Consider the following 24,044-nt stretch of genomic DNA (forward strand, 5'->3'; position numbering starts at 1 on the left):
GTTACTACCAGGAGAAAATGCATAAACTAGTGAATACGTATTGTCAACAAACATCCAGCTGCCATTTATGGAAACTTACTGAAGGCTGTTTTGACCAAGATGAGAGCAGAACCTCTACATTCAGTGCAGAAGTTCACAGTGAGATACAGTCCTTACCACTTTAGGATAACACAAATCGACCAAACCTTGGCCTATGCTAGGTTATATTAAAAGATATAGGGGTTGGGGATTTAGCTCAGCGGCAAAAGCGCCTGCCTGGCAAGCGCAAGGTCGTGAGTTCAGTTCCCGGTACCGGAGAAAAAACCTAAAAACCTAAAAACGATATAATTGTCCCTGTGAACAGCACCAGATTCAAATGAAGGACTGAAAATAGCAAATTTCTGATTGGTCCTGTGTAGAGTGATGATGATGTCACCGTGTTCAGAGTGTCCCTCGCCGTGTTGCCCTGTCTCAACAGGACCCGGCAAGTGGCCCCCTCCTAACCATGGTAGATAATTGCTCGGCTGGGTTTTTCTCTGGGCCTGGGATTCTGGAGGAAAAGGCTGCTATGGAGAGAAGGCCCCTGACCCTGCAGCAGAGATGGGCCGAGGGTCCAAAGCTGGGAAGTCGTGGTAATGGAATGGCATAGAAACCAGCCCTCAAGCTGTGCTCAATTGGTTGCTGGGTCCCAGGAATGAAAAAGGGACAGACAGTCCCTAAAGCATTACCTAGTAATTCCTGCAACTAAACACTTCTGGTTTAGTTAGACAGACAATTCTGTCTCAGACTGTCAAAGTCAGGTCAAGATCTCCTGCTTGATTCCCAGAACTTAACTGGAGAGAAAGTCAAATACTCAAATATCCCTTTGAAGGAAAACTTTAACACTGGGATGGATGCATCTTGGGAGCCTTCCTCACAGTCTCCCCAAAGGGACCCACCTCCTGCTACCCAACGTCTACTGAGGGGGTGGGGCCCAGCAGTTCCCCTAAATGCCTCGGCCCATCTGTGAGTGAGGGGACAGAGGACTCAGGTGAAAACTTAAACACTTGCCCCTCAATGAAAGTCTGGGGGCTGAGGGGGCTGTTGAGACCCAAATGTTTCCTTGCTAATGTGGGCCAGACTCCTTACCACCAGGCCAGTTACAGACTGACCCAGAAGGCTGCCAGGCCCGGGCTTTCACCAGGCCATGTGACCCACCAGATCGGGGGTATTGAGGTGACATATCAGTGAGTTGTATGGAGCCTGTGATGGCTCATGAAAGTCCTGATAAGAAAAATATGGTGGGGAAAGCTGGTGGTAAAGTGACAGTCTTGCCAAAGAGTAACTATTGTTCCTTTGAGAACACACACACACACACACACACACACTCGTCACCAGGCTCTGGGGGAGCCTGAGTGCCTAGCTAAGGTGTACTAGGTGCTCCCACCACCCCTTGTGGCGGTATCTGATCTATTAGCCACAGCCTAGCATCATCAGGTGGACGCGGTGGCCCCAGGCAGGGCACTGAGGGCACAAGTAGTATGAGTGCGTTGCTTGGCCTCCCATGTGCCTCGTCCAGCCATGCCACCAGCTTCCCTCAGTCTATACCACCAGATCTAAGTGGGGCCAGTAGTTTGTGTTGACCCTTTTGGTCCCCATTCTGGGTTTGATTGGTTCTCCTGGCCCATCAGCCTGTCCCACCGTGGTCATCTAGTGAATCATTAAATGCCTCAGACACAACCATGGTGTCTGCCAGCACATGCTGCATTCAACCAGGATGGTGCGGAGGGCATTCCTGTAGGGTGCCCCCTGAGTGGGATGGTGGATGGTGTGTTGGAAGTTTGTCTGTGGCACCAGAAACACCAGCTCGAGAGGCTGGCCAGGAAGAAGGATGGCGCTGTTGTTCCTGCATTGCTAGAAGCAGTGTGGAGACGGATAGGCTGTCAGGGTGTCTCACCGCTTTTCTCTACCTGTTGGCCCAGTGGGTGTGGCAGTTTGGTCCCCAAGAAAGAAACACAACCTCAAAGACAGAGCAATGAGGCAAACGAATCTGAAGACAGGGAAGCCACCTGGCTACCTCACGCTCCGCTGAGTGATAGATGACAAAGGTATGGACACAGCTAGGATGATGAATCCTGTCCAGGGAAAATATCATGATTGTTACCACATGAAAAGGGGCAGGAGAGAGGACAGGGGATCCTGAGGGCTTCCCAGTGCTGTCACTTCAGATAGTAAATGTCGGGCTCACAGGCAGGACCACTAGGGCCTGGGCCTCAGAACTGAACTCCAGCAGGCCTAAAGCCCTAATCAGAACTAGCAGCTCCTATGTCCAGCTGTAGGAATGGATGGTAGCTTCCACCTGGACTTCCTTTCTTGCTGGGTTACATAATTTTGATTGAATTTTAACCAGTTAATCCACAGGTTGCAGAATTTCAGAATAATTGAAAGTGCTTATGATTCAACTTTAGGATTATGATAAAACTATTGGAGGAAGGTTATGGCTGGCGACTCTGGACTTTGGAGAACAGTATCCTTGCCATTCTCTCTAGGTTTATTAGCTGTGTAGGACCTTGAATACCCTAGGTAGACAGGAATTTGATTTAGGTTGTATGTGGGAGAGTTGTGATAGGGAAGAACTCAGATGGGAAGAACTCTGTGTGTGTGTGTGTGTGTGTGTGTGTGTGTGTGTGTGTGTGTGCGTGTGTGTATGCGTGCATGTGTGTGTGTGTTATCTTTTGTTTTGCCCACCAAACCCCCTCTACCCCTTGACTGTCCACCATGTTTCTAGTAAGAATCCCCACCATTTGGAAACTGTCCCTTTGCCCTGAGCTCCAGGTTAGCTTCTCTTACTTAGAATTTGAATCTTTCATGGAGGGCACCCCCGGTGACCAAGGTAAGGGCTCCTGAGAGCTTGAGGGGGCAAGACCTAGAGGTACCCAGGCTCCTGCCCTCCCCAAAGTTAATTGTTCAGCTTTTTTTTTTTCAATACTAGGGATTGAACCCAGGGCCTTTACACTGAACTACAATCTCCAGCCCTTTTTTATTTTTTATTGTGATACAAGATCCTACTAAGTCATTAAGTTGCCAAGGCTGGACTTAAAGTTTTGATCCTCCTGCCTTAGCCTCCCAGGTGCTGGAATTACAGGTGTGCACCACCACACCTGGCTTGTTCAGCTGTTCCTTTGGTTCTGTGGGTTATCCCAATATCCGTCCATGAACCCTTTTGCCTGCTTAAGTTGGTCCAAGTTCATTTCCGGTGCTTCAAACCGGAGCGCCCCGAGGACAGGCAGTCTCTCCTGGGGCCGTCCACACACCTTTGCCTCCCACATCTGCCAGCCCAGGGGCTGGCGTTCAGTAGGTGCTCGGTGCACATCTGCTGAATGAGTAAGTAGGCGAGCAGTATTCCAGCTCTCCTTCCACCCGTGTTATCTGGACATGCAGGCTGGGAGAACAGGGGCGCCCTGGGACAAAGGACAAAGTGACGAGTCCCTGAACAGAGAGGAGGTGGAGATGGAAGGGAATGATGGCCTTGGGTGGGAGTGGGAGGAGAAGCAGGATGGGCTCCAGGAGGGATGAGGGCCAGGTGTGCTTGTCCCCGGCCAGTGGTGCTGCGGTGGAGGCACCCAGGAACATGGGGAGCCTCTGCGGAGGCCCCAGCTCTGCTCTTCTTTTCTGGGTCCTTCTTTTTTTTTTTTTTCTTTTTTTTCTGGGTCCTTCTTTTGTGTTCCTCTTCCCAACAGAGGGGAATTCCCAAGGCACAAAACCCAGACACCCTGCCAAGGCGCACGCCATCGGCTCGGTTGTGCAAATCGCACAAACCGTCTTACCTGTGGCCTCAGAACTGCAGGCCAGGAGTCAAAATATGGACTCATTGTTCGAGGGGGTATGGGGACTACGGGACACCCTCACTGAGCCAGGCTGGGAAGAGGGGACCCGGCTCTATCACCACACCAGAGAAGGGCAAGCGGGACACACGGTCACTGCTTTTATTGCATTCCAAGGGGAGCAAGCTAACTCCAGACTGTCCACAGCAGGTCTCAGGGAGGGATATCCAGGAAGGACCCAGGGCACCAGCTGATGCACAGAAAATCCTCAGGAGCCCATCTGGGGGAGCCCAGTACTGGTGCCCAAGATCAGGACTGAATGGTTGGAGGCAGGGGTCCCCCTTCCCACGCTCAAAACTGACTGGGTTGAGTCCTTCCTAGGACCCCCACAAGGGAGAGTCCCAGCCCTCCATCCCTCTGTGAGGAGGCCGTGAAATTCAGCATGACCCCCTCTTTCCAGGATGGAGCACAAGGTCCCTCAAAGTCAATGCCCTCCCTCTAACAATGTCGTGCCAGCTGGAGCTCAAGAGCAGAAAGCCGGGGACAGGCAGGGACGAGAGCCGGGGGAGTAAGGCAGAGGCACTGGTGGGCACTGTGCAGGCCAGGGCCAGGCAAGCCCAGGCACAGGGACAAGCAGAGTGGGAAGGGCAGACTGCGGGGACTCAAAGCAGCAGAGCAAGGGCCGGAGTGACAGTGATGGACAGGCCTGCAGGAACACGCATCATCAGAGACCCATGCCCAGGGACACGACAGGCTCCGGAAGGGCCCTGCACCCCACCTCGGCTCGAGGACAGGTTAGGCGCAGGATAGCTGGGATGGATGTGGCAAGTAGCTGGAAGAAGTCACCCTGAGAGTCACAAGCCAGACCCCACAGAGGAGTCTGAAGCCCTGAAAACAGGAAGAGGGCGGGGTCAAGCAGGGGACAGAATGACATGGGCCCCGGACGGCAGCGCTGGCTGCCGCGTCTGGCTGGGTAGGGGCTGAGGGGAGAACACACGCAGAGGACTCGGGGAGCCTCCAGCAGTGGTGAATGTAAACTTCTAGGAGGTCAAGGCCGCCAGGCACTTGGAGGTGGGGCCTGCTTGAGGCCTGGGAACCCTGGGTGACGATGGCACCAGGAGAGGCTGGTGGCTGTGTGCCATAGCCAAAGCCGTCAGAGGAGGTGCTGACGGAGGAGAGGATGCTCGTTCAGGGCACCTTCTCCGCTGGTGCCATCTTGAGAACATCTGTGGTTCAAGCTGCTTCCTGGTTGGTCTGCTGCTGGGCGGAGGCCCCCAGCCCCTGCTGGGGCTACCGCTGGGCCTTGGAGCCCCCCTCTTGGGAGGGAGGTTGCCCCAGTACCTGGACAGCAGTTGTCTCTGAGGCCTGGGAGGTGGCCCTGGGGCTTGCAGTGCTCCTCCGGGCGCCCTGAGGACTAGGGGGGCCTTTCTTCTGGGGCTGTGGACTCAGCTGGGCACCTTTCCTACCAGCTGATGGACTCTTGGAGCCTTTGGGCTTGGCTTGGGGATGGGCAGCCTCGGGGCCTTTGAGGGCCGTGAGCCCCAGCATCTCGCAGTAGGTGTTGCACTGGTGGGAGCAGGCGAAGTGGTCCAGCAGGGCCGGGAAGCAGCTCTCCTTGAGGCCTTGGTATCTGCAGCCAGACAGAAAGTGCTGAGTGGGTCCCGCCCAGGGTAGTGGAGCCCTGAGGGCCGGCCTTGGCATGGCTACCATCAGGGTGCTGTGCCCAAGGCACCTGCTTCCCTCTCCCCAGGGTGCTAACTCAGGAGGCAGCATCCCAGTTTTAAAGCTGGTCTCATTAAGACCCTGACACACAGGATTCACCAGTCTTTGGCGTGTACATGGGGGCCTCTGACAAGCACACACACTCAGCTCTTGCCCGTCTGAGTCCCCATGGAAGCGAAGAGTCTGCTGCAGGCCCAGAACATTAGAGGAGCCTCTGCTGGGGCATTAATCATAGCTGCCAGCCCACATCAGGAGTCAGGGGCACGGGGGTGGGAATTTCTGGCCCCCAAGAGTGTTCCAATATGGCTGCAGCTATGAGTGGGACCACCTGGCCTCAGGGACTGAGAACCAGAAGGAGACCCCCGAAAAGACCCTCTGGGGCCCCTACGAAACACTCACCCTCGCAGCTTGGTAGCAATCTGCACATCGGTCATCTTCCAGTCAACTCCTGAAAGCAGAGAAAGTGGGGGGCTGAGGCCAGCCTGGTGGGGTTCTAGGCCCCTGTGTCTCCAGCACAGAACCGCCATAGGTGGGAACCTGCCAGGGTTCAGGGCTGACATCTTAGGCACTGTCACAAAGGCCACCATCAGCAGCCTGTCCCCCAGGCAGGGGCAGATCTGCATCATTCTTAAGACTGCCCTTTTCACAGGTGGCGAGACAGACCAGGAGTTCAGTGGCTCAGGCAGCTCACTCCCATTCATGCTGTTACAGAGCACTAGGTGCGATAGTCACTGTGAGCCAAAGTCAGTGCTCGATGTTTCTGGCTCCTAGAGCCCCAGCTTTTAGCTCCATGAGCCTCTACTGGGTCAGATCAGTTGCACGCTACACCAGCCTCTGTGAACTTAGCCCTTCGCTGTCCTTTTACAGAGTAGTTGTCTGTTCCAGAGAGAAAGTGTGACTTAGGGGTGGACCAGCAGAAACGCAGCCTGGGGCAAGACTGGCTTCCACCTGACTCATAGCAGCAAAGGGGGCGCCCTGAGGTGCCAGGATAGTCTTTTAGTTTAGATAGCCATGGATAAACAGAGCCTGGCAAAGGTGATAGAGAAGAAAGGCCACACCCTAGTCAGCCCGAGCATCCCAGCATGCAAGTGTTAGGTTTGTGATCTTCTTTCCCCATTTGCAAGTTGCCCAGTATTTTTCTAGGCAGTTGGCTCTCACTAATGGGTGAGTACCATCATGTGACAGTGTAGAAGTGGGGTGTGTTTTCGACTCTGCCAGACCTCGATTCACACTTCAGCTCCAACACTCCGGAGCTGTGTGAATTTAGCAAGCCACTTACTATTTCTCATCCTCAGCTGTAAGTGAAAGGGTAATCGTGCCTATCCGGTAGGGGTGTTGGGAATGTTACCTCACATGTAGGATCCTAACTTAGTGCCTGAAACACAGTAGTTATACAAAAATATTAATTTCTTTGTTGTTTCTCTTGACATTTATTGTATCCCATTTCACTTCATAATAATGATCTCTTATACCTGCAAAGAACTGTAGCTTGCAGAAAGCTTTCTAAATATGGTCTCATGTAATCCTGATAACAGGTTTGCAAGATGGGAGAGAAAACGTCATTCCTAGTGAGGGACAGGGAACGGAAGCCCAGAGACATGCAATGTCCTAAGTGGCCTGAGCTTTGGTTTTCTTTTTTGTGACCGACTCACAAAGCTTTCATTTAAACCGAACTCCTCTGACTCCACAGTCTTTCTACAACCCCATATTAACACGGCAAAGTAGAATCTGTTGATTTCCCACAGCTTCTTGAGGACATCCGCTATTCCTAAGCCACCATTCGGTGAATGGAAGGGGAAGGGAAGCACGAACAGTAGGCGCTCACCCGGTGCATGATGCTGGCCGGAGGTTCCCTAGCTCCTGCTCTTCCAATACACGGAGCTCTAGACCCAGTAATTATTATACATGTTAACCCCAAGGAAGAGCATGTTGGAGTCACTTTTATGTCTCTGGCCCTGGGTTTTCTCATCTATTTACCTTAGGGACAAGACTTAATAATTGTGCTAGCCCCAGCTCCATTTCCTCCCTCTGTAGAGCATTTATCTTTCCCTCTCCCTGCCTGGTTCCAGGCAGTAGGCCTGGAGAGGCCTGGCCAAAGAAAGAAGGACTCACACTGCTGGCTTTCTTTGTTGGAGAGTTTCTAAGTAGTGGGGGACATAGAAATAAAGCTGAAAAGAAGCCTAACAGACTAAATTGGCTGATATTTGAAAAGCCAACAGGGCTGAGGATGTAGTGCAGTGGTAGAACACTTGCCTAGTTCCATATTCAAAACCAAAGGAGAGGCCTAACAAAGAGGTGGAGGGGAAGCAGTCTAGAGCAAAGCTGCAGGGAAAGGGGATTTGCAAAAAGATGACTGTGAGCTTTGAAATGTAATACATGGATCCTACATAATACCCTTCGAAAAAAATTTCTTTTTAATTTTAAGTAGGGTTGGACTAACCCTTTAAATGCAGCCGCAGTTGCAGACAGGTCCCTGAGGGGCATGGCTGGGGTTGTGTGCAGACTGGCGCCCAGGCCACCTGCACTACCAGATTATTGTGCAAAGGAGGGTGAGCGTGAAAGTGCCTTCACAGTGTCTCTGTCTCCCCGTGCACTTCTACATCCGTGCCCCATGCAGCCTCGCACCCCAGTACCTGCCAAATCTGTGACGAGGAAGCTGCCATTTGTCCACTGGTACAGCCAGTGCTGGAAGGCCTGGCATTTCTGCACAACCTCAGAACTGCTGGGTGCCGCTGGCGCTCCGGTGCAGCCCACTTCCCGGGAGCAGTAGGACTGCAGGGACTTCCCCAGGTCCTCCTCCAGGGTGGCGTATGGGATGGTGTTGGCAGGCCGGTAGATCAGATAGAGAGGGATGATCCTAAACAGATGCACCCCACAGTCAGCAGTCAGCATGGCCCCAAGAGCTCCTCCCGCCAGCCCCGTCCTGTCTGCCTACATCTAAATCAGGGGCCCTTTCCCAGAATGGCATTCTTGGCCATGCACCTGAAGTACTGCAAGGCAGGAAGCACCTCCTAAACTCAGGGTAGGAGACAAGGCCACTGACTGTAGAGCTCTGCCCATTTCCCGTGGCCAGTGGGATTAGCACCAACACTGCTATGGCCCCCACGAGGGTGAGGGTTGGAGCCAGTGTGTATCAAATAGAAAGGATGGTCTAGAAGGGGTTCCACCGGAACACGGCTCTATGCCAGTCTCACCCCAAATGCTCAAGTCAGCATTCAAACCTCAACATGGAAACAACTGCCATTTACAGAGGACGCCTACAAAACCCTGCAGAGGAGTCCTGACCCGTCCTGACCCAGTGACTGAGCCCCCCTTACATCCCCAGGGCCCTGGAAGCTGCCGTGCCCAAACACCAGTCAGCAAGCTCGGGGTGAAGGATATGGAATTGGGGTGGCAGGGCTCACAGCCAGAGCAGAGACTTTTCTAAAGTGGGGCATGCACCTTGGGGTCTAGATTTCTAGATTCTGTGGGGCCACTGAGCTGAGCAGGGTGTGGCCCTCCAGGAGGCTGCCGTCACTGTCTCCGTGAACCCTTCCCATGCACTTACTCAGGCACCTCCCCGAAGCGGGGGGCTGCCCGGGCTTCCGCTGCAAAGATTTTGCAGTACTCCCGGCTCATGTTCTGGATCTTGCAACCCTGTGGTTTCAGGAAGCCAAATGAAATCAGCCAGGAGGCTCCCAGTTCTCTAGCTGCCTGGCTCTAAGTGGGCGGCTGTCTGCTGGGGGGCTTCCAGGGGTGCCAGCCCTGAAGGAGGTGGACTCACTCCTTCTGGCTCCCTTCCCTGGGCCTCATCCTGCAGCCCACTGAGCAGCAGTGCCCCAGTGGCTCCCCCTGAGGAGATGAGGGTAGACCATCCTCCAGCCTGCGTCCCTCCCTTCTACTTCCCATGCAAGTAAGGCTTCTAGGAGAGACAGAGCTTGAAGTAGGGGGAAAAGCTTCTGCTGCAAAAAATATAGTTTAAAGCCAGCATGGTATAGCCTGTAATCCCAGCACTCTGGGAGGCTGAGGCAGGAGAATTGCAAATTTGAGTCCAGTCTGGCAACTCAGCAACTTAAACTGCACGTGTGGCCTGATTTGAAGACAAGGCTCCAGCCCATAGATGACCTTGGCCTGGGAAGCTTTCTGCAGGCCACGCGCCTGTCCACCCCCTTGGAGCTCCTTGAGGTTGAAGAATTAGCTTAGTACAAAGGCCCCTAGACCTAGTCTCAAAATTTCTAAATTTCTCTAGGCCAAATGTCTGGAGATTCTGGGCTACATCTCAGCCTCTCCACAGCCTCCTAAGCTAAAGAGAAGCTGGAGATGGCTCCTGCCTCAACTTTGGGCTTCCCAGCAAGAGCCAGACTGGCCAAGGGGAGAGGGGGAGAGGGCAGCAGTGGGGCCAGGGACGGGGCACAGTACCTGGATGGTGACGTCGTAGTTTCTGCCCAGGAGGGAAGTCTCGCCGCTGGGCCCGAACACAAGTGGGCTGCACACCTTGATGATGCACGTGCGGCCCGACTCGAAGATGGGCTCCAGCCCGTAGATGACCTTGGCCTGGGAGGCCTTCCGCAGGCCACCCCCGTGTCCACCCCCTCGGAGCTCCTCGCTCACCAGTCGCCCAAAGAGCTTGTCCCCCCAGCAGCCAGAGTCAGCCAGACCCTTGGCAAACACCATGGGGGTCATCTCAATCTCTTCTCCAACTGGAGGGGACAGGAGAAATGCGGGAACTAGGAGCTTCTGCCTGGCCAGCAGGGAGCGGGGTCCACAGAGCAGCAAAAGGCTGGGCAATGCCCCTTCCTGCCCCTAGGCACCCCTGGGCCACAGGACTCCTAGGCCACACACCTGTGTCCCCTACCAAACAGTAAGCTCAGCACAAGTTAGACAAACTGTCATCTAACAGGGCCCGTGTGGTACCCATCCCATAGGAGGGGCTCAGCAAGGGTGGGTGGAAGGCAGGCTTTCTGGGACAGTGCAGGGTAACGGGACTACTCTGTTCTAGAACTAGGGCTGTTGATGAACCTAATGAACGACTCCCTCTCAACCTGCATGGTTGATGAGGCAGAAAGTCTGCAGGCCAGAAGCACTGAGAATTCCTGCTGCTTAAACTGGGAAAACTGGGATTGCTAAATACAGTTCCACCACTAAAAAGAATTAGAGCAAGGCAAGGACATGGCTGAAGCTGGGCATGGAAGTGCATTCCTGTAATCCCAGCACTCTGCGGGGCTGAGGCAGGAGGATCACAAGTTCACGTACAGTCTAGGAAACTTAGTGATGTAGTGAGATTTTGTCCCAAAATTTAAAAGAAAGAAGGAGTTGAGATGCATTATGTACCTGTACCAGCTCCCCACAAGGAATATAATCAGTATGTACTGCAAATGTGCACTGATAAAAATAAATTCAAAAAGGAAAGGAAAGGAAAGAAAGGAAAGGAAAGGAAAAGAAAAGGGAGGATCCAGGCTCCACACAAGTGTAGAGGATGGACCTGAAATATTTTGTGAGACCAGAAAATAAGGAAGCAATCAAAAACTCCTTTACAGCTGGAGTGGTTTTGACTGGAGATTTGTCAAAGGACGCAGGAGCCAGCTGGGTGAGGCTCCTTTGGCCAAGAGTGAAACTCAATCTTAGCAACAAAGAATAATCATCGCAATGTACTGCACATATCAGATATGTGGAAAGTCCAACCTGTTCATAATGGTAACTGAAGACCAAACAAACAAACAAAAAACATTTTCCTCAAAAAGAAATAAACCTTATTGGTCACCTTTGCTGGTTACTAGAACATGAGCTCATTGTTCTGAAATCTGGTAAGAACAGGAAAGTGAGCAAGTATTTATCCTTCATTTCCTGTTGGACCCATATGTGTCAGGGTAGCCAAATAATTATTTCTTCTTTACAGGTAAATTTCAGCTAATGAATGAAGGTGAAGTGATAGAATTAAAATACTTCTGTGTTGAGGGCTGAGGATATAGCTCAGTGGCACAGCGCCTGCCTGGTAAGAACAAGGTCCCAAGTTCAATTTCTGATACAAAAAAAAAAAAAAAATACTTCTGTGTTGTAACTCCCTAATGAAGTAATAGATTTCAGTGATAACCGATGACTGCCAAACCTCCTAGATAACAAAGGGAGCCACATCACATAGTAAAAAAGGACAGATCATGCAGATAACACCTAACTGAACCCGATGATCATGATTACAGAAGTGAAACAACCCAAGCCAGGCATGGTGGCACGCACTGTAATCCCAGCGCTCAGGAGGATGAGGCAGGATGATCATTATGAGTTTGAGGCCCACCTGGACTACACAGTGAGACCTTGTCTCAAAAAACAAAACAAAACAAAAGATAAAGTGAAACAATTTGACACTATTTGCCTTTGGGCAGGATACAAAAGGAATACATAGCACACCTGTGAGTTATTCCTACCAAAAAATCACGTCTGAGTCTGACCAAACCTCTCAACCTAATTACCAGTGTAATTAGGAAGAACACGTGGGAAGAAGATGGTCCAGGGTAAATGATTACCAAAATTCAGAGTGTAAGAAATTCTGCACATTAAAGACATCAACAAATAAATGACAAGAAGAGAAAACAGACAGGGGAGAGGAGCTATTAGCTATTGAGAGACTTAAAGAGATGTATCAGCCAAAGTAACTAATAGTTCCTGCTCAAATAAAGCAATGGAGACAAATGGGAAATCTGCCTGGATGTTTGAAAAGAATTACTACTAAGAATTACTACTAAGGTTTTAGTGTGAAGTTCTATTTGATAGAGAACATAGTTTAATTGGTAACTGAACAAAAGGCAGTGGGTGGGTGAGTGAGTGGGTGGAGTAAACGCAGCCTTTGTGGGGTCCTGCCGCAGGGCAGACCCTTCCCCTGACACCTGAGCTCTGCAATGCTTGTCAAACTTGGGGTCATGTCACCATCACCAGGCGCAGGGCATGGGGCTCAGGGGCCACAGCAGCAGGCTCCAGGGTGAGTCAAACTCTAGGGTCTGTGGGCTCTGGGACCCCCAGGACTCACTGGGCGGAGTTCTCTGCCACCCCTCCTCCCAAGCCCTCTGGGAGGCAGAGGCTAGCAGTGTGTGGCTTGGGGACAGATTCCAGCTCTTAACAAAGGCCCTCCCCATGACAGGAGGACCACAGAGGGGCAGCATACCTTCACCTTCTTCCCGGGAGACGAACCCAGACAACACTGCGTGAAGAAAAATACAAGGACGCTGCTGGCTTCAGGCTGCCTGCCAGGCCCAGGGCCCATCACAGACAGCGTCAGTCGCTGGTGGAGACACCGCCCAGCCACTCACCCTCAGGGCTGAGGCAGAAGTCAGTGGAGGCCGAACCATGCTCATTGTGGATGGTACACCGGTACACGCCGCAGTCCACGGGGGCCGCCTGCACGATGGCCAGGGCCGCCGGCCCCTCATCCCCTGCACTGCAGAGTGGAGACCCTTCTCATGAGAGCCACCACTAGCCCCAGGGCCTTTGACCCTGCTCTTCAAGACTGGTGGGAACCTAGGTTCTGGGAGCTGTGTGACTTCAGGGGAGTGACCTAACGCCTCCGAGCCCCACTTTTCTCATCTACACTATGGGAATAATGGCACCTCTTCTAGGGCTATGGTTGAGTGAGGTGATGGATTCGAGGCGGAAGGACTGTCCATGGGACATTGCCAGGGCATCCTGCAGTGGTGGTGGGGATGCTGTGACTTACCTCCTGCCCACCTCGCCCACCGGGCGCTGGTCCTTGGCCCAAGTCAGGACTGAGTCACTGAGGATGTTGAAGAACTGGCACCAGAGCTTCAGGCTACCGGAGGCATCGGGGAACTGCTCCACGCGGATCTTCCGGATCACCTGAGGGGCTGTGAGAGGGTGGGTGAGAGGTCGCAGCCACGTCTACCACCTCCTGAGCCCTTGGTGGAACAGGCCTTGGGTGTCAGTGTTCAAGTCTCCACACAGACCCATCACTCCATAGCCCGGCTGCCTTCCCGGGCTCAGGCTACGGGTTGGACCCCCAAAGTTTATATCTTAGCTAGAGAGGCCTTCGCCGCAGCCAGGCCAGGACGGGAGGCCTCACAGCAGAGACAGAGCTCCACGCTCCAGAAGCCTGCATTGGAACCCTGAGCCCCCCACACTGTAATGGGACAGTCTGTGGGAGGGACTGTGGGTGACACGGTGATGGAGCTGGGCTACAGAAGCCTGGCCCATGGTGGTACTTGGTTCCTCTCTCCTCAGTGCTGGTGATGTAACCCAGGACCTTTGCACAGAGCTCTACCCCAAGCCCTTTATTTTTAAGCAGGGTCTTGCTAAGTTGCCCAGGCTGAGCTTGAACTCATGGCCCTCCTGCCTCAGCCTCCCTAAGGCGTGTGCAACCACACTTAGCCAAGCCCCTCAAAGGGCCCTGTTATCCCCGTGCTCGTGCTGGGAGCAGTGCTCTTCCCCCTCACCAGGGGGCTCACCTTTGAGCAGGTCTTTGGCTTTCCGAGGCTTTGCTGAGGTATCCTGCGTGTCTTCATCCAGGGCAGACTCTGCGTCCGGACCTCCGGCCTTGGGGCTGGAGCCCAGCTGTCCTGCCACCGGCTCCTCCTCTGCCCGGGGCACCTCCAGTGTGGCCTTTCTGCCCTGGGTAGGGGAGCGCTTCTCCCTCCCTGGAGTCCCAGGGGACCCTGATGCCAGGTTCTTCCTGGAGCCCCTAGGAGAAACAGAGGGGCTTTCCCTTTCCTCAGACTTGGCCACCTCCCCATCTCCCGCTGCTCTGACCTTAGGAACAAATCTCTTCCTCCGGGCCCCCAGAGCCAGTTCCTCAGGGGTAGCTGCGGGGAGCCCCGGCAGAGCCTCCCCTGGGACTGCCTCCTCCTGGCCGGGCTTGTGAGCCCTCCTCTCTGCTGCCTGCCCGCCCTGGAGGTCAGGCCCCCCGAGGGAGCCCTCTGAGGCCACCTCGGGGCCCTCCTCTCCCACCACAATGGCAGGAACCGCAAGAGGGCTGGGCCCGGGGCCCCGGGCAGCCTGGGCAACGGCCAGAGCCTGGCGACCAGCCTGCACCTCTTGGTCTAGAAGGCCAGTGAGCCGCCTCGAGGTGCAGGGGCTCAGCAGCAGGGTCTGTGCGCTCTGCACCAGGTGGTCATTCTCCACACGCTCCAGGATGCGCCGAGATGTCCGGGGACTCAGCCCTGCCACTTCCACAGTGGGCGCCAGAGGTGGGGACAGTGCTGTGCCCGCTGCAGCAGCCGCTGCTGGGGACTCGGTCACTGCCCCGCTGGCTTCTGTGCTGGAGAGCTTCAGCAGGAGAAGCAGGTAGTTTTTCAGGGAGTCAATGAGGCCGGGGTCGCAGCTCCGGGCCCCCGGGAGCCTCCCCTCTGCATCAGGCCCCTTGGCACAGGCCCCCTCGCTGCTGGTGGCCACAGTCTCTGGCAGGGGACTCTGTATGCGGTGCTCTGGCCCCAGGTGCAAGGTGGGGACAGAACTGAGCCCGTCCTGCTTCCCGGCTGTGGCTGTGGGCTGAGGGGCCGGGGTGCTTGGCAGCCCCTCCTCTGGGCTATTGGTCAGGCCGGGCCCAGGAAAGCAGGGCTTGATGGGTACCTCCAGGCTCGGGCCAGCTGGGGGGCAGCCACCCAGGGCAACACATGGCACGGTTCCCGGCGGCTCCTCCTGCTCAGCCTTGGCTGGGCCTGACTCCTCCGGCTCTGGAAGCCCCTCTCCTGCCCCATGCCCTGGGCTCCCCTCTGGGCGCAGCTGTGCTGGGCATATGAAGCTTACTGGCGGGGGACCCAGGACAGTGTCCTCATGACCCCTGGAGGTGCTTACTGATGTCTCCTCAGATCTGAGCACAAAACTGGGTTTCTCTGGGGCAGCAGATGCTTCTGGGGTCTGCGCTGAACATTCAGCAATCTCAGGAGACCCGGGACCCTCTGACGGCCGGGGCCCCACGGCTCTGGGCGGTGGGCTGAGGTGGGCTGCAGACTGCTGCTCTGGGTGACCTTCTGTAGCTGGCTCCGTCCCCTCTCCTTCCCGCGTCCTCTTGTCTTCCTGCGTCCGCTCATCCTCCGGTACCCTTTCTACCTGGCTTTCCACTCCTCCCTGCATCACCACATCCTTCTGTGAACTCCCGTCTGGCTGCGAGCTCTCACTTTCCTGTGTCACAACGTCCACCTGTGTCCTCTGGGCCACGTGTGCCCCCTCGCCCTCGGTCCTCCCTGCCGCCTGCACCTGTGCGCTCTTCCCGCCTCTGGTTCTCCGGTCGTCGGTGCTTCTCCTCCTGTCCTCCTGGGTTTCAGTATCCATGGGCTCAACAACACCTTGACTTCCGCAGCTGCTGCTGGCAGATATGGTGGGAGCCTTGGTTGCCTGGGGCTCCTGGGAACACAGGGACAGAGGGAAGACTCAACTACACGTGCATTAGGCTCCCTCTGGTATGGCAACCCCACTTCCTTGAACTTCACCCCAAACGCTCTGCAGGAAACCTGACCCCTGCTCCTCAGGCCTGCAGGACATTAAGAAGCACAGACATAAGACCAAGGGACTCCATGGCCATCCACCCCGGTCTTTGATCCCAGGAGTCCGACTAGGGAATATCCAGCCTCTGGAGGCAGCTCTGGCCCTTCCAACCTCTCCCTGAGTGAATCCTGCCCTCTGGAAAGACTCTCATTCTCACTGCCCCTCCCCACAGCTCTCAGAGCAATGGATCTGTCCCTCTCTGGTGCATCAGATGCTCTGGATGGGATTAGGAGTGAGGTGAGACTGCAGTGTGTGTCCTGACAGCAGCATCTACCAGTCACACCAAGCACATGGCATTAACACGATGCCACCCAAACAGAGGGCCAGTGTGGCTGTGAATGGCACCTATGCCAAGAAATCAATGAAATGTGATTTTTGTTCTGGTACTGAGGATTGAACCCAGGACCTTTACACTACAGTCTCTGCCAGGTGTGGTTGTCAGCACTGAGGCAGGAGGATCACCTCAAATTTGAGGCCAGCCTAGGCCACACAGTGAGTTCAAGGCCAGGCTGAACTACATAGTGAGACCCTGTCTTAAAGAAAGAAAGGAAGGAAGAAAGAAAGAAAGAAAGAAAGAAAGAAAGAAAGAAAGAAAGAAAGAAAGAAAGAAAGAAAGCTGCAGCCTCAAAAAACAAAAACATAAAGGCTACCAAAAGCAGATAAATGTAGGCCCTGGGAAGTTAAAGAGGAACAAAGCTGCTGGGGGAGGATGGATGATCACTGCAGGAGGTGAATAGGTTGCAAGACACGGTCACTGTAGATGAAGGAATCACCCGGAGGTGCTGAGTCTATCAGCTCCACACACCCACGGGGTCACAGAGAGAAAGGGTCCTGCAGGAGGCATTGGGAAGGCACCCACAGAGACGGGGAGGGGGCAGAACCTCCCAGCGGCAGCAGATCTCAGAAAACACCAGCAAAGACGTGCACACTCCTGAAGAACCCTCTGAAAACCGCTAAGCTAAGGAAACTGGCTTGGTCTCAAGGACCTAAGGAGTATCGTTCCCATGGGCTCTGCCTGAGGAAACTACTAGAGGACGAGGGGTCACAGCAAAAAAATTGGTGGCAGCACGAAACATGTTCATCTTATATTAACACGCAGCCACAGATATTCGCGTTGAGGGCGGCTGATCAGAACGTCAAGGTTATAGGAGCCTCTGACGAAGAGGAGACCATACAAGGAACGTGGGGTTGGTGGCAAGTGGACGCTGGACGGTGTCACTCACGAGAGGCCGGGACCACAGACAGTGCCCAAAGCAGGAAACCCAAGCACAGGTATTTAATGAGACAGGGACAAGCTCTGAAAAATAAGACTTTTGGCTAGAAGAGGAGGAAGCAAAAATGATTTGTCATTGCTTGTTTGTTTTTTGTTTTGTTTTGTTTTGTTTTGTTTCATTTTTTTCTGGTACCGGGAATTGAACTCACGACCTTGTGCTTGCCAGGCAGGTGCTATGCCTCTGAGCTAAATCCCCAGCCCCTGTCATTGCTTGTTGTAAGAATACGAATAGATATTAACCAAACAGATAAACAATTCACATTATAAAAATTCATACCCCAAATTAAGTATAGAATTTAATTTTAAAAATAATTATGGAATTTTGAATTAATGTTATGAATATGGAAAAAATTAGGGTTTGGTGAATATTAGGAACAAGTCCAATTGAAGAATTTTTTTTTTCCAGCTGAAGAATTTTAATGAAAACGCTCTTCAATCAGGAAAATATTAAGAGGTAGAAATGCCTTGGAATGAACGGCTAAAGAAAATGTAACATTTATACACAGTGGAGTACAACACTGCCATAAAGGACAACCTTGAGGCATTGGTAGGTAAATGGTTGCACTTCAGGACCATAATGTTAAATGCAATATATCAGACACACAAGTTTAAAAACTGCACGGTTTCTCTTGTATGAGAAACTCAAAATATAAATACAGAGCACAATAAAGGACAGATAATAGGAAGCGGGGAGATCTTTCTCAACTGGGAAGGGGAGCAAGAGGTAGGGGAGTGAGGGAAGGAAGGGAAAAAGGATTTTTAAAAAGAGAATTGGAAAAAGAAAATGAAAATAGTGCTTTTCCAAATGGGAAGGGGATCAAGAGTTGGAGGTAGGAACAAAAGAGAATTAAAGCTGGGGGCATGGTGGCACATGCCTGTAATCCCAGCACTCAGGAGACTGAGGCAAGAGGGTCACCATGAGCTCAGGCCAGCCTGGGCTACATAGTGAATCCAAGACCAGCCTGAACTATGTAGTGAGACCCAGTCTCAAAAAAAAAAAGAATTAAGAGGTGTGATGTATGTGTACCAACTCCCCATGATAAATTTAATCATTATGTACTGCAAATATGTACTGGAAGAAACACATAATTAATTAAAAGTGAAAAAAAGGAAATTAAATAAATACCTTGAAGGAAACAAATAGTAATTTGCAATGTATTAAATTTTCCTTTTTTTCCGTAGTGCTGGGAATTGAACCCCAGGCCTCGGCATGCTAGCCAAATGCTCTACTGCTGAGCTGCATCCCCAGCCCTTTTCATTTTATTTTGAGACAGGTTCTCACTAAGTTCCCCACCTTGGCCTCAAACTGGCCATGCTCCTGCCTCTGCTCCCAAGTACCCAGGACTCAAGGTGTGGGTCACCTTTGAACTTCTGCCATTCTCAGATAGATATTATCATAGACATAGGAGCTGTTAATACAGACAGTATTAATATAGACATAAGATCGATGCATTTACAAAGAAAGCGCTATCTTTGCACACACAGCAGCTGCTGCTGCTGCTGACTGAGGCTCCCTCACTCCCCCACTGCCAGCCCAGTCTGCCCACTCCCTTGAAGCCACTTCTCATTATCTCCACATCCAGTCTCATCTCTGTCCTCTGCCAGTCACCTCACCCAGGCTGCCCGCATTGCCATCTTTCCTGGACAGCCTCAAAGCCTCCTAATTGGTATCCATGATTCTAGTCTTTACCTCTGCTAAACTCGTATCCTCACTGCCGCCTGAGGGATCTTTCCAAAGTGAGGAATCTGAAACCTCTCCGAGGATTGCCATCACTTACAGGCCTAAAGCCTTTAGCCTCAAAGAGCAAAAAGTTAATAATATTCTCTGTTGGCAAGGGCGTGGGAAACCAGGCATCCGCACAGCCTCCATGGCATTGTGACATGATCTATATAAACTGAAAATACAGTCTAGATTTTGGTTGTGTGCACCTATAATCCCAGCACTTAGGAGGCTGAGGCAGGAGGATTATGAGTTCGAGGCCAACTGGGCTACGCAGAGAAGCCCTGTGTCAATAACAACAGCTACCAAAAAAAAAAAAAAAAAAAAAAAAATGGAAAGTACAGGGGTGGAGATATAGCTCTATGGTATGGTGCTTGCCCAGCATACACAATGCTCTGAGCACTCATCCTGCATATCACAAAAAATAAAATAAAAAGTACAAACTAAAACTAAAATACTCTTTTTTTTTTTTTTGAGACAGGGTCTCATTGTGTAGTTGAGGGTGGCCTTGAACTCACTATGTAGCCCAAGCTGGCCTCAAACTCACGGTGATCCATCTTCCTCAGCCTCCTGAGCACTGGGATTACAGGTGTGCACCACCACACCTGGCCAAACTAAAAATACTTGTGCTTTTTGATGGAACAACTTCACTCCTAGCAATTTATCTTACAGGCAAACTCTGATGTATAAATGGATTTATATACAAGGATATTCATTGAAACACAGTTTATAATTGCAAGACTAGAAATTACCTAAATCCCATCAAGATAGGACTGATCCAATGGATTATGATATACCCATATTAAAAAAAAAATCCAAGTAAAAAAAGCAAGGTACAGGATAGAAACCTTACCATGAAAGTTTTGTGTGGAAAATATACTGGTGCACACTCATATGTATAAATGCAAAGAAAATAGCTCTGGAAGGATGCCCAAGAGACCATCTTTGGCAAATGATTGAGGATATGAAACTGGATGGCAGGGGTAGTGGAAGGGGAGCTTTACTGCTCATTATGTACCTCTTACATACTTATTACTATAGTTTGTGGATTCTTTTTCTTTCAGAGTCTTGCTAAAGCTATATCAGTATTACCAATATTTTCAAATAACCAGGTTAAGCTTATTTTCTCCATTATTTTTGTTTTCAATTTCATTGTTTTCTGGTCTTTTATTCCTTTCCTTCTGATTGTTTTAGGTTTATTTTGCTTTTTTCTAATTTCCTCACATAGAAGCTTAAATGATTAATTTTAGACCTTCTTTTCTAATAGATAATTTTAATGGTGTAAGATTTTCTCAAAGCACTGATTAGAACATCCTAAATTTTTATATTTCCATTTTCATTCAATTCAAAATATTTCCCACATGTCTGTAAGACTTATTTGACCCACAAAACTATCTTCTCTAATTTAAAAGTGTTTGGAGATTTTCTTATTATCTTCCTGCCATTGACATCTAGTATAACTTCATTTCTGTCAAAGAATATGTATTCTGTTACCTGAATCATTCTAGATTTTTAAAGGTTTTTTTAACTGATCTAACAGATAGTCTATTTTGGTTTATGTTTTACATGCACTTGAAAAGAATTAGTGTTTTGTTCTTACATTGAGTGTTCTGTGTCTATTAGATCCAGTTGGTTAATAGTGCTGTTGATTATTTTATATTATTACTGATTATCTATTAGTTCTCTATAATTGTTGGTCTTTCTATTTTTCTCCTTTCAGTTCTCAGTTTTTGCATCGTATATTTTGAGGCTATATTGTTAGTTATATACACATTTTTATTATGCTTTATTATGTTTTATTTTTAAAACTCTCCGAGTTTTAGTTATCTGTGGCTTCTCCACTACCACTGTCACTACCAGGAGATCCTTTCTAGTATGTCAAGCCTGATCTACAGGGGTTTTTCTAGACCTTTCTGTCCATAGTGACACTTACTTCTAGGCTTCAGATTGCTTTGAGACCAGGGCATGAAAGACAAGAAGGGGAGAGAAAAAGGTAAACACTGCTGGTGCAGTGGTACTGTTAATCCTGGGCTTCTCCTTCGCCATCCTATCTGCTACTATTTGCAAATAACTGCACCATGCACTTTGCCCACATTATTACGTCCCTTCAATGAGACATACAGGGTAGGGCGTGATAACTGAAACAGCCATAGCTACAGTGATCAAACCAATGTTAGTTATTGTATTTCCCAGCCCTGCCATTCTAGTTGGCTTTTTAAAAAGTCTTTGCCATATTTTATAGTTTCTAATTCTCTGTTAGAATTTCCAAACTTTTCTTTTCAGCCTCCCAAACATAGGAAGCAGAGTTTTAGTTTTACAGTTCATGTTTAATTATGCCAAAAGTTGGAAATATGTGGGCCCGTTTCTATCTTTTTGTGGTTTTGCTAGTTCTTTTTCATTGTTTTCTTTTCCTGTGTATCTTAGTTTGGTGCTGAGTATTATAACTGAAACACTTTTTAACAAAAATAATTTGAAGCTCAAGAAGATGTGATTTCCATTTGTTTCTGCCAGGTGCCCGGAGATACTAGGTATCTTAAATCATCTTGATCTAATTTCAAAGAAAGGGCTATTACTTAGTCACCAAGATGATTCAGGGCTCACCAATACCCCTGTACCTGTGAGACTCATTAACTTCTGCTTCCTCTAATTCTCATAGTGCAAACCTCCAAGGTTCCAATCCAAAGCCCTGAGGGCTCCACTCTTGAGACCATGAATTCCAATTTTTGTCTCCTTGGTCCCATGAGACTGTCCAAAATCCTGCTCAGTCTCTCACTCTCCTTACCCAGCATGGCAAGTAACCCCCAGGACAGAAGTCATGCCAAAGGCCTAGCTCCCCATCCCTGATTTGCAACTCCTCCCAGATCCTGGCCCAATAACCCTTTGCTTTGTTAGCTCTCCCACACATTCAAGCAGAAACATTCACATTCTGCCCAGAGTCTCTAGATGTCCTCAGTAGTAAAGCTGGCCTCAATTATCTAAGCCAATATTCACAGAGGCTAATGTTCAGTACATGTTAGTTCTTCCCATTTTATGTTCCACCTCTGGCTCTAAATAATGTTATAATTGATGCAAGAGAGAGACAAAAAGAGCAGAAGGGAAGACACAGATGGGGGGAAAAAGGGTTGAGAAGCCTCTCGTGCACTGAGCATTAAAATTAGGACAGGTCGCTTTTGCAGTTCTCGTCTAGCCCGGTACCCTTCCTTTGCTTCCTACCATTCATCCTTCCTAGAATATCTCCCTTCCTCTCTTTGACCTGTCTAAGTTCTTTCTCTCTGGGGATATCATTAGCATTCTCTTACATTATTTTAAATTCTATTCAATATTTTTCTAATAATAACTCCTATCCAAGCCACTAGCCAGTCTGGCCTCTCTCAGGATGCTACCTATGACCCCAGACCTCTCTGCAACCCAGTGCAGTTAGCACTCACTGCATCCTCTTTGCACCTATTTCCTGGTGTGAGTTTTGTCCGTTCAATCCCAGAGATAATTCCTCAAGGCGAGGGTCACATCCCTCCTCAAACCCCTCTATTCAACAGCTCTCCAAAAATACTTACACTGATGTATTTCCTGCAACCAAAGCACCTTCACTGTGGGAGGGGAAGCCCCACATCGCGAGAGGATCATCCTCAGGACCTACAGGGTTTCCCAGAGAGGCATTCTTGGGTCTCAGGATGTTCAGCAAAGCTCTCCTGGACCTATACTGTCTCCTCACAATGCCCAGCACACAAGCATCTTACTGTGTCTCCACTCTCCCATGTCTCAGCTCCAGAGATCTGGGGTGGACTCAGAAAAACACTCAGGTTAGGGTACTGAAAAGCAGCCGTTGAGGATGTTGGAGGTGAGTTTCCACTCACCAAGTGCCTTTGGGTGAGATTGCTTTTGCCCAGGGGAAGCGCCGCCTGCTAGGGTGGAGGGATAATCAAGTAGCCACAGTTCCAGCACCAGTTCCTCACCCATTCCTAAGAGGGAGACTTAACTCAACCTTCCAAAGATGCCTCCTATTCTCAGGAGGGAAATCATGACAGAGGAAGCAAGCACTGGCTCCTCTTAAAGTTCCTACCCTAAACAAGAGACCTGCTAGAAAGAAAACATCAAAATTTAAGAAGAGATAAGAGCTGGACATGGCGGTGAAGGCCTGTGATCCCAGCGCTCCGGGAGGCTGAGGCATGATGATTACAAGTTCAAGCCCAGCCTGAGCAACTTAGTAACTTAGTGAGACCTTGTCTCAAAATAAAAAATAGCAAGGTCTGAGGATGTAGCTTAGTGAGAAGGCCCCAGGTTCCATCCCCAGTACTGAAAGAAAATTAAAAACCAGGTGCCATGACACACATTTTTAATTCCAGCCTCTTGGGATGCTAAGTGAAGAGAATCATAAGTTTAAAGCCAGACTGGGCAATTGAGCAAGATCCTGTCTCAAAATCAAAGATGGCACAGGACACAGCTCGATGGCAGAGCACTTGCTTAACATCCACAAGGCCTTGGCTTCAAACACCAGAATCACTACATTTTTTTAAATTAAAAAATAAAGAAATTGAAGACTGTCTTTTGTAAGTATCAACAAACAGATTAGGATCAATGTACATGTAGAAACTAAAATGAGCTCTGTTGCATACAAGAACTAGTATATAAAGGAAGAATATAAAATAATAGATGAGGGTTAAATATTCCACAAATGATTTAGAAAAAATTATCCATTTATTCATCAAAAATCAAGCCAGGCATGGTGGTGCAACCTGTAATCCCAGTACTCTTTTACCTCTGAGGTAAAAGGATCATAAATTCAACACCAGCCTGGACAATTAGCAAGACCTTGTCTAAAGAAAGGGCTGGGGATGCAGCTCAGTGGTAGAGCACCCCTGGGTTTGATCCCCTGTACCAACAAAGAAACAAACAAACAAACAAACAAGAAAGAAAGAAACAAGAAAGAAAGACAGCAAGATGTGGTGGCATATCCCTATAATCCCAGCACTAGGAGGCTGAGACGGGAGGACTGCTGCGAGTTCAAGGCCAACCTGCATTACATAGTGAGACCCTGTCTCAAAAGATTAAAACAAAACAAAAAAAAACATGGGGAAATGACCAT

General features: G+C 50.3%; 1 protein-coding gene across 2 annotated transcripts in view; it reads right to left on the reverse strand.

Moving 5' to 3' along the window:
* Positions 1-3,928: 3,928 nt before the first annotated feature.
* Alpk3 (alpha-kinase 3) overlaps positions 3,929-24,044 on the reverse strand; it is a 43,006-nt gene continuing 22,890 nt past the window's right edge. For both annotated transcript variants that reach the window (XM_005381491.1, XM_005381489.1), the window contains 9 exons: positions 13,934-15,827; positions 13,189-13,336; positions 12,785-12,912; positions 12,640-12,675; positions 9,903-10,183; positions 9,052-9,140; positions 8,138-8,361; positions 5,904-5,952; positions 3,929-5,412 (listed from right to left, as the gene is read on the reverse strand). In XM_005381491.1, coding sequence (XP_005381548.1) covers positions 5,073-5,412; positions 5,904-5,952; positions 8,138-8,361; positions 9,052-9,140; positions 9,903-10,183; positions 12,640-12,675; positions 12,785-12,912; positions 13,189-13,336; positions 13,934-15,827 — 3,189 coding nt within the window. In that variant the 3' untranslated portion in view covers positions 3,929-5,072. The remainder of the gene's footprint in view (positions 5,413-5,903; positions 5,953-8,137; positions 8,362-9,051; positions 9,141-9,902; positions 10,184-12,639; positions 12,676-12,784; positions 12,913-13,188; positions 13,337-13,933; positions 15,828-24,044) is intronic.

Source organism: Chinchilla lanigera, unplaced genomic scaffold (assembly GCF_000276665.1).
Source record: "Chinchilla lanigera isolate Chin_1 unplaced genomic scaffold, ChiLan1.0 scaffold00015, whole genome shotgun sequence".
NCBI lineage: Eukaryota > Metazoa > Chordata > Mammalia > Rodentia > Chinchillidae > Chinchilla > Chinchilla lanigera.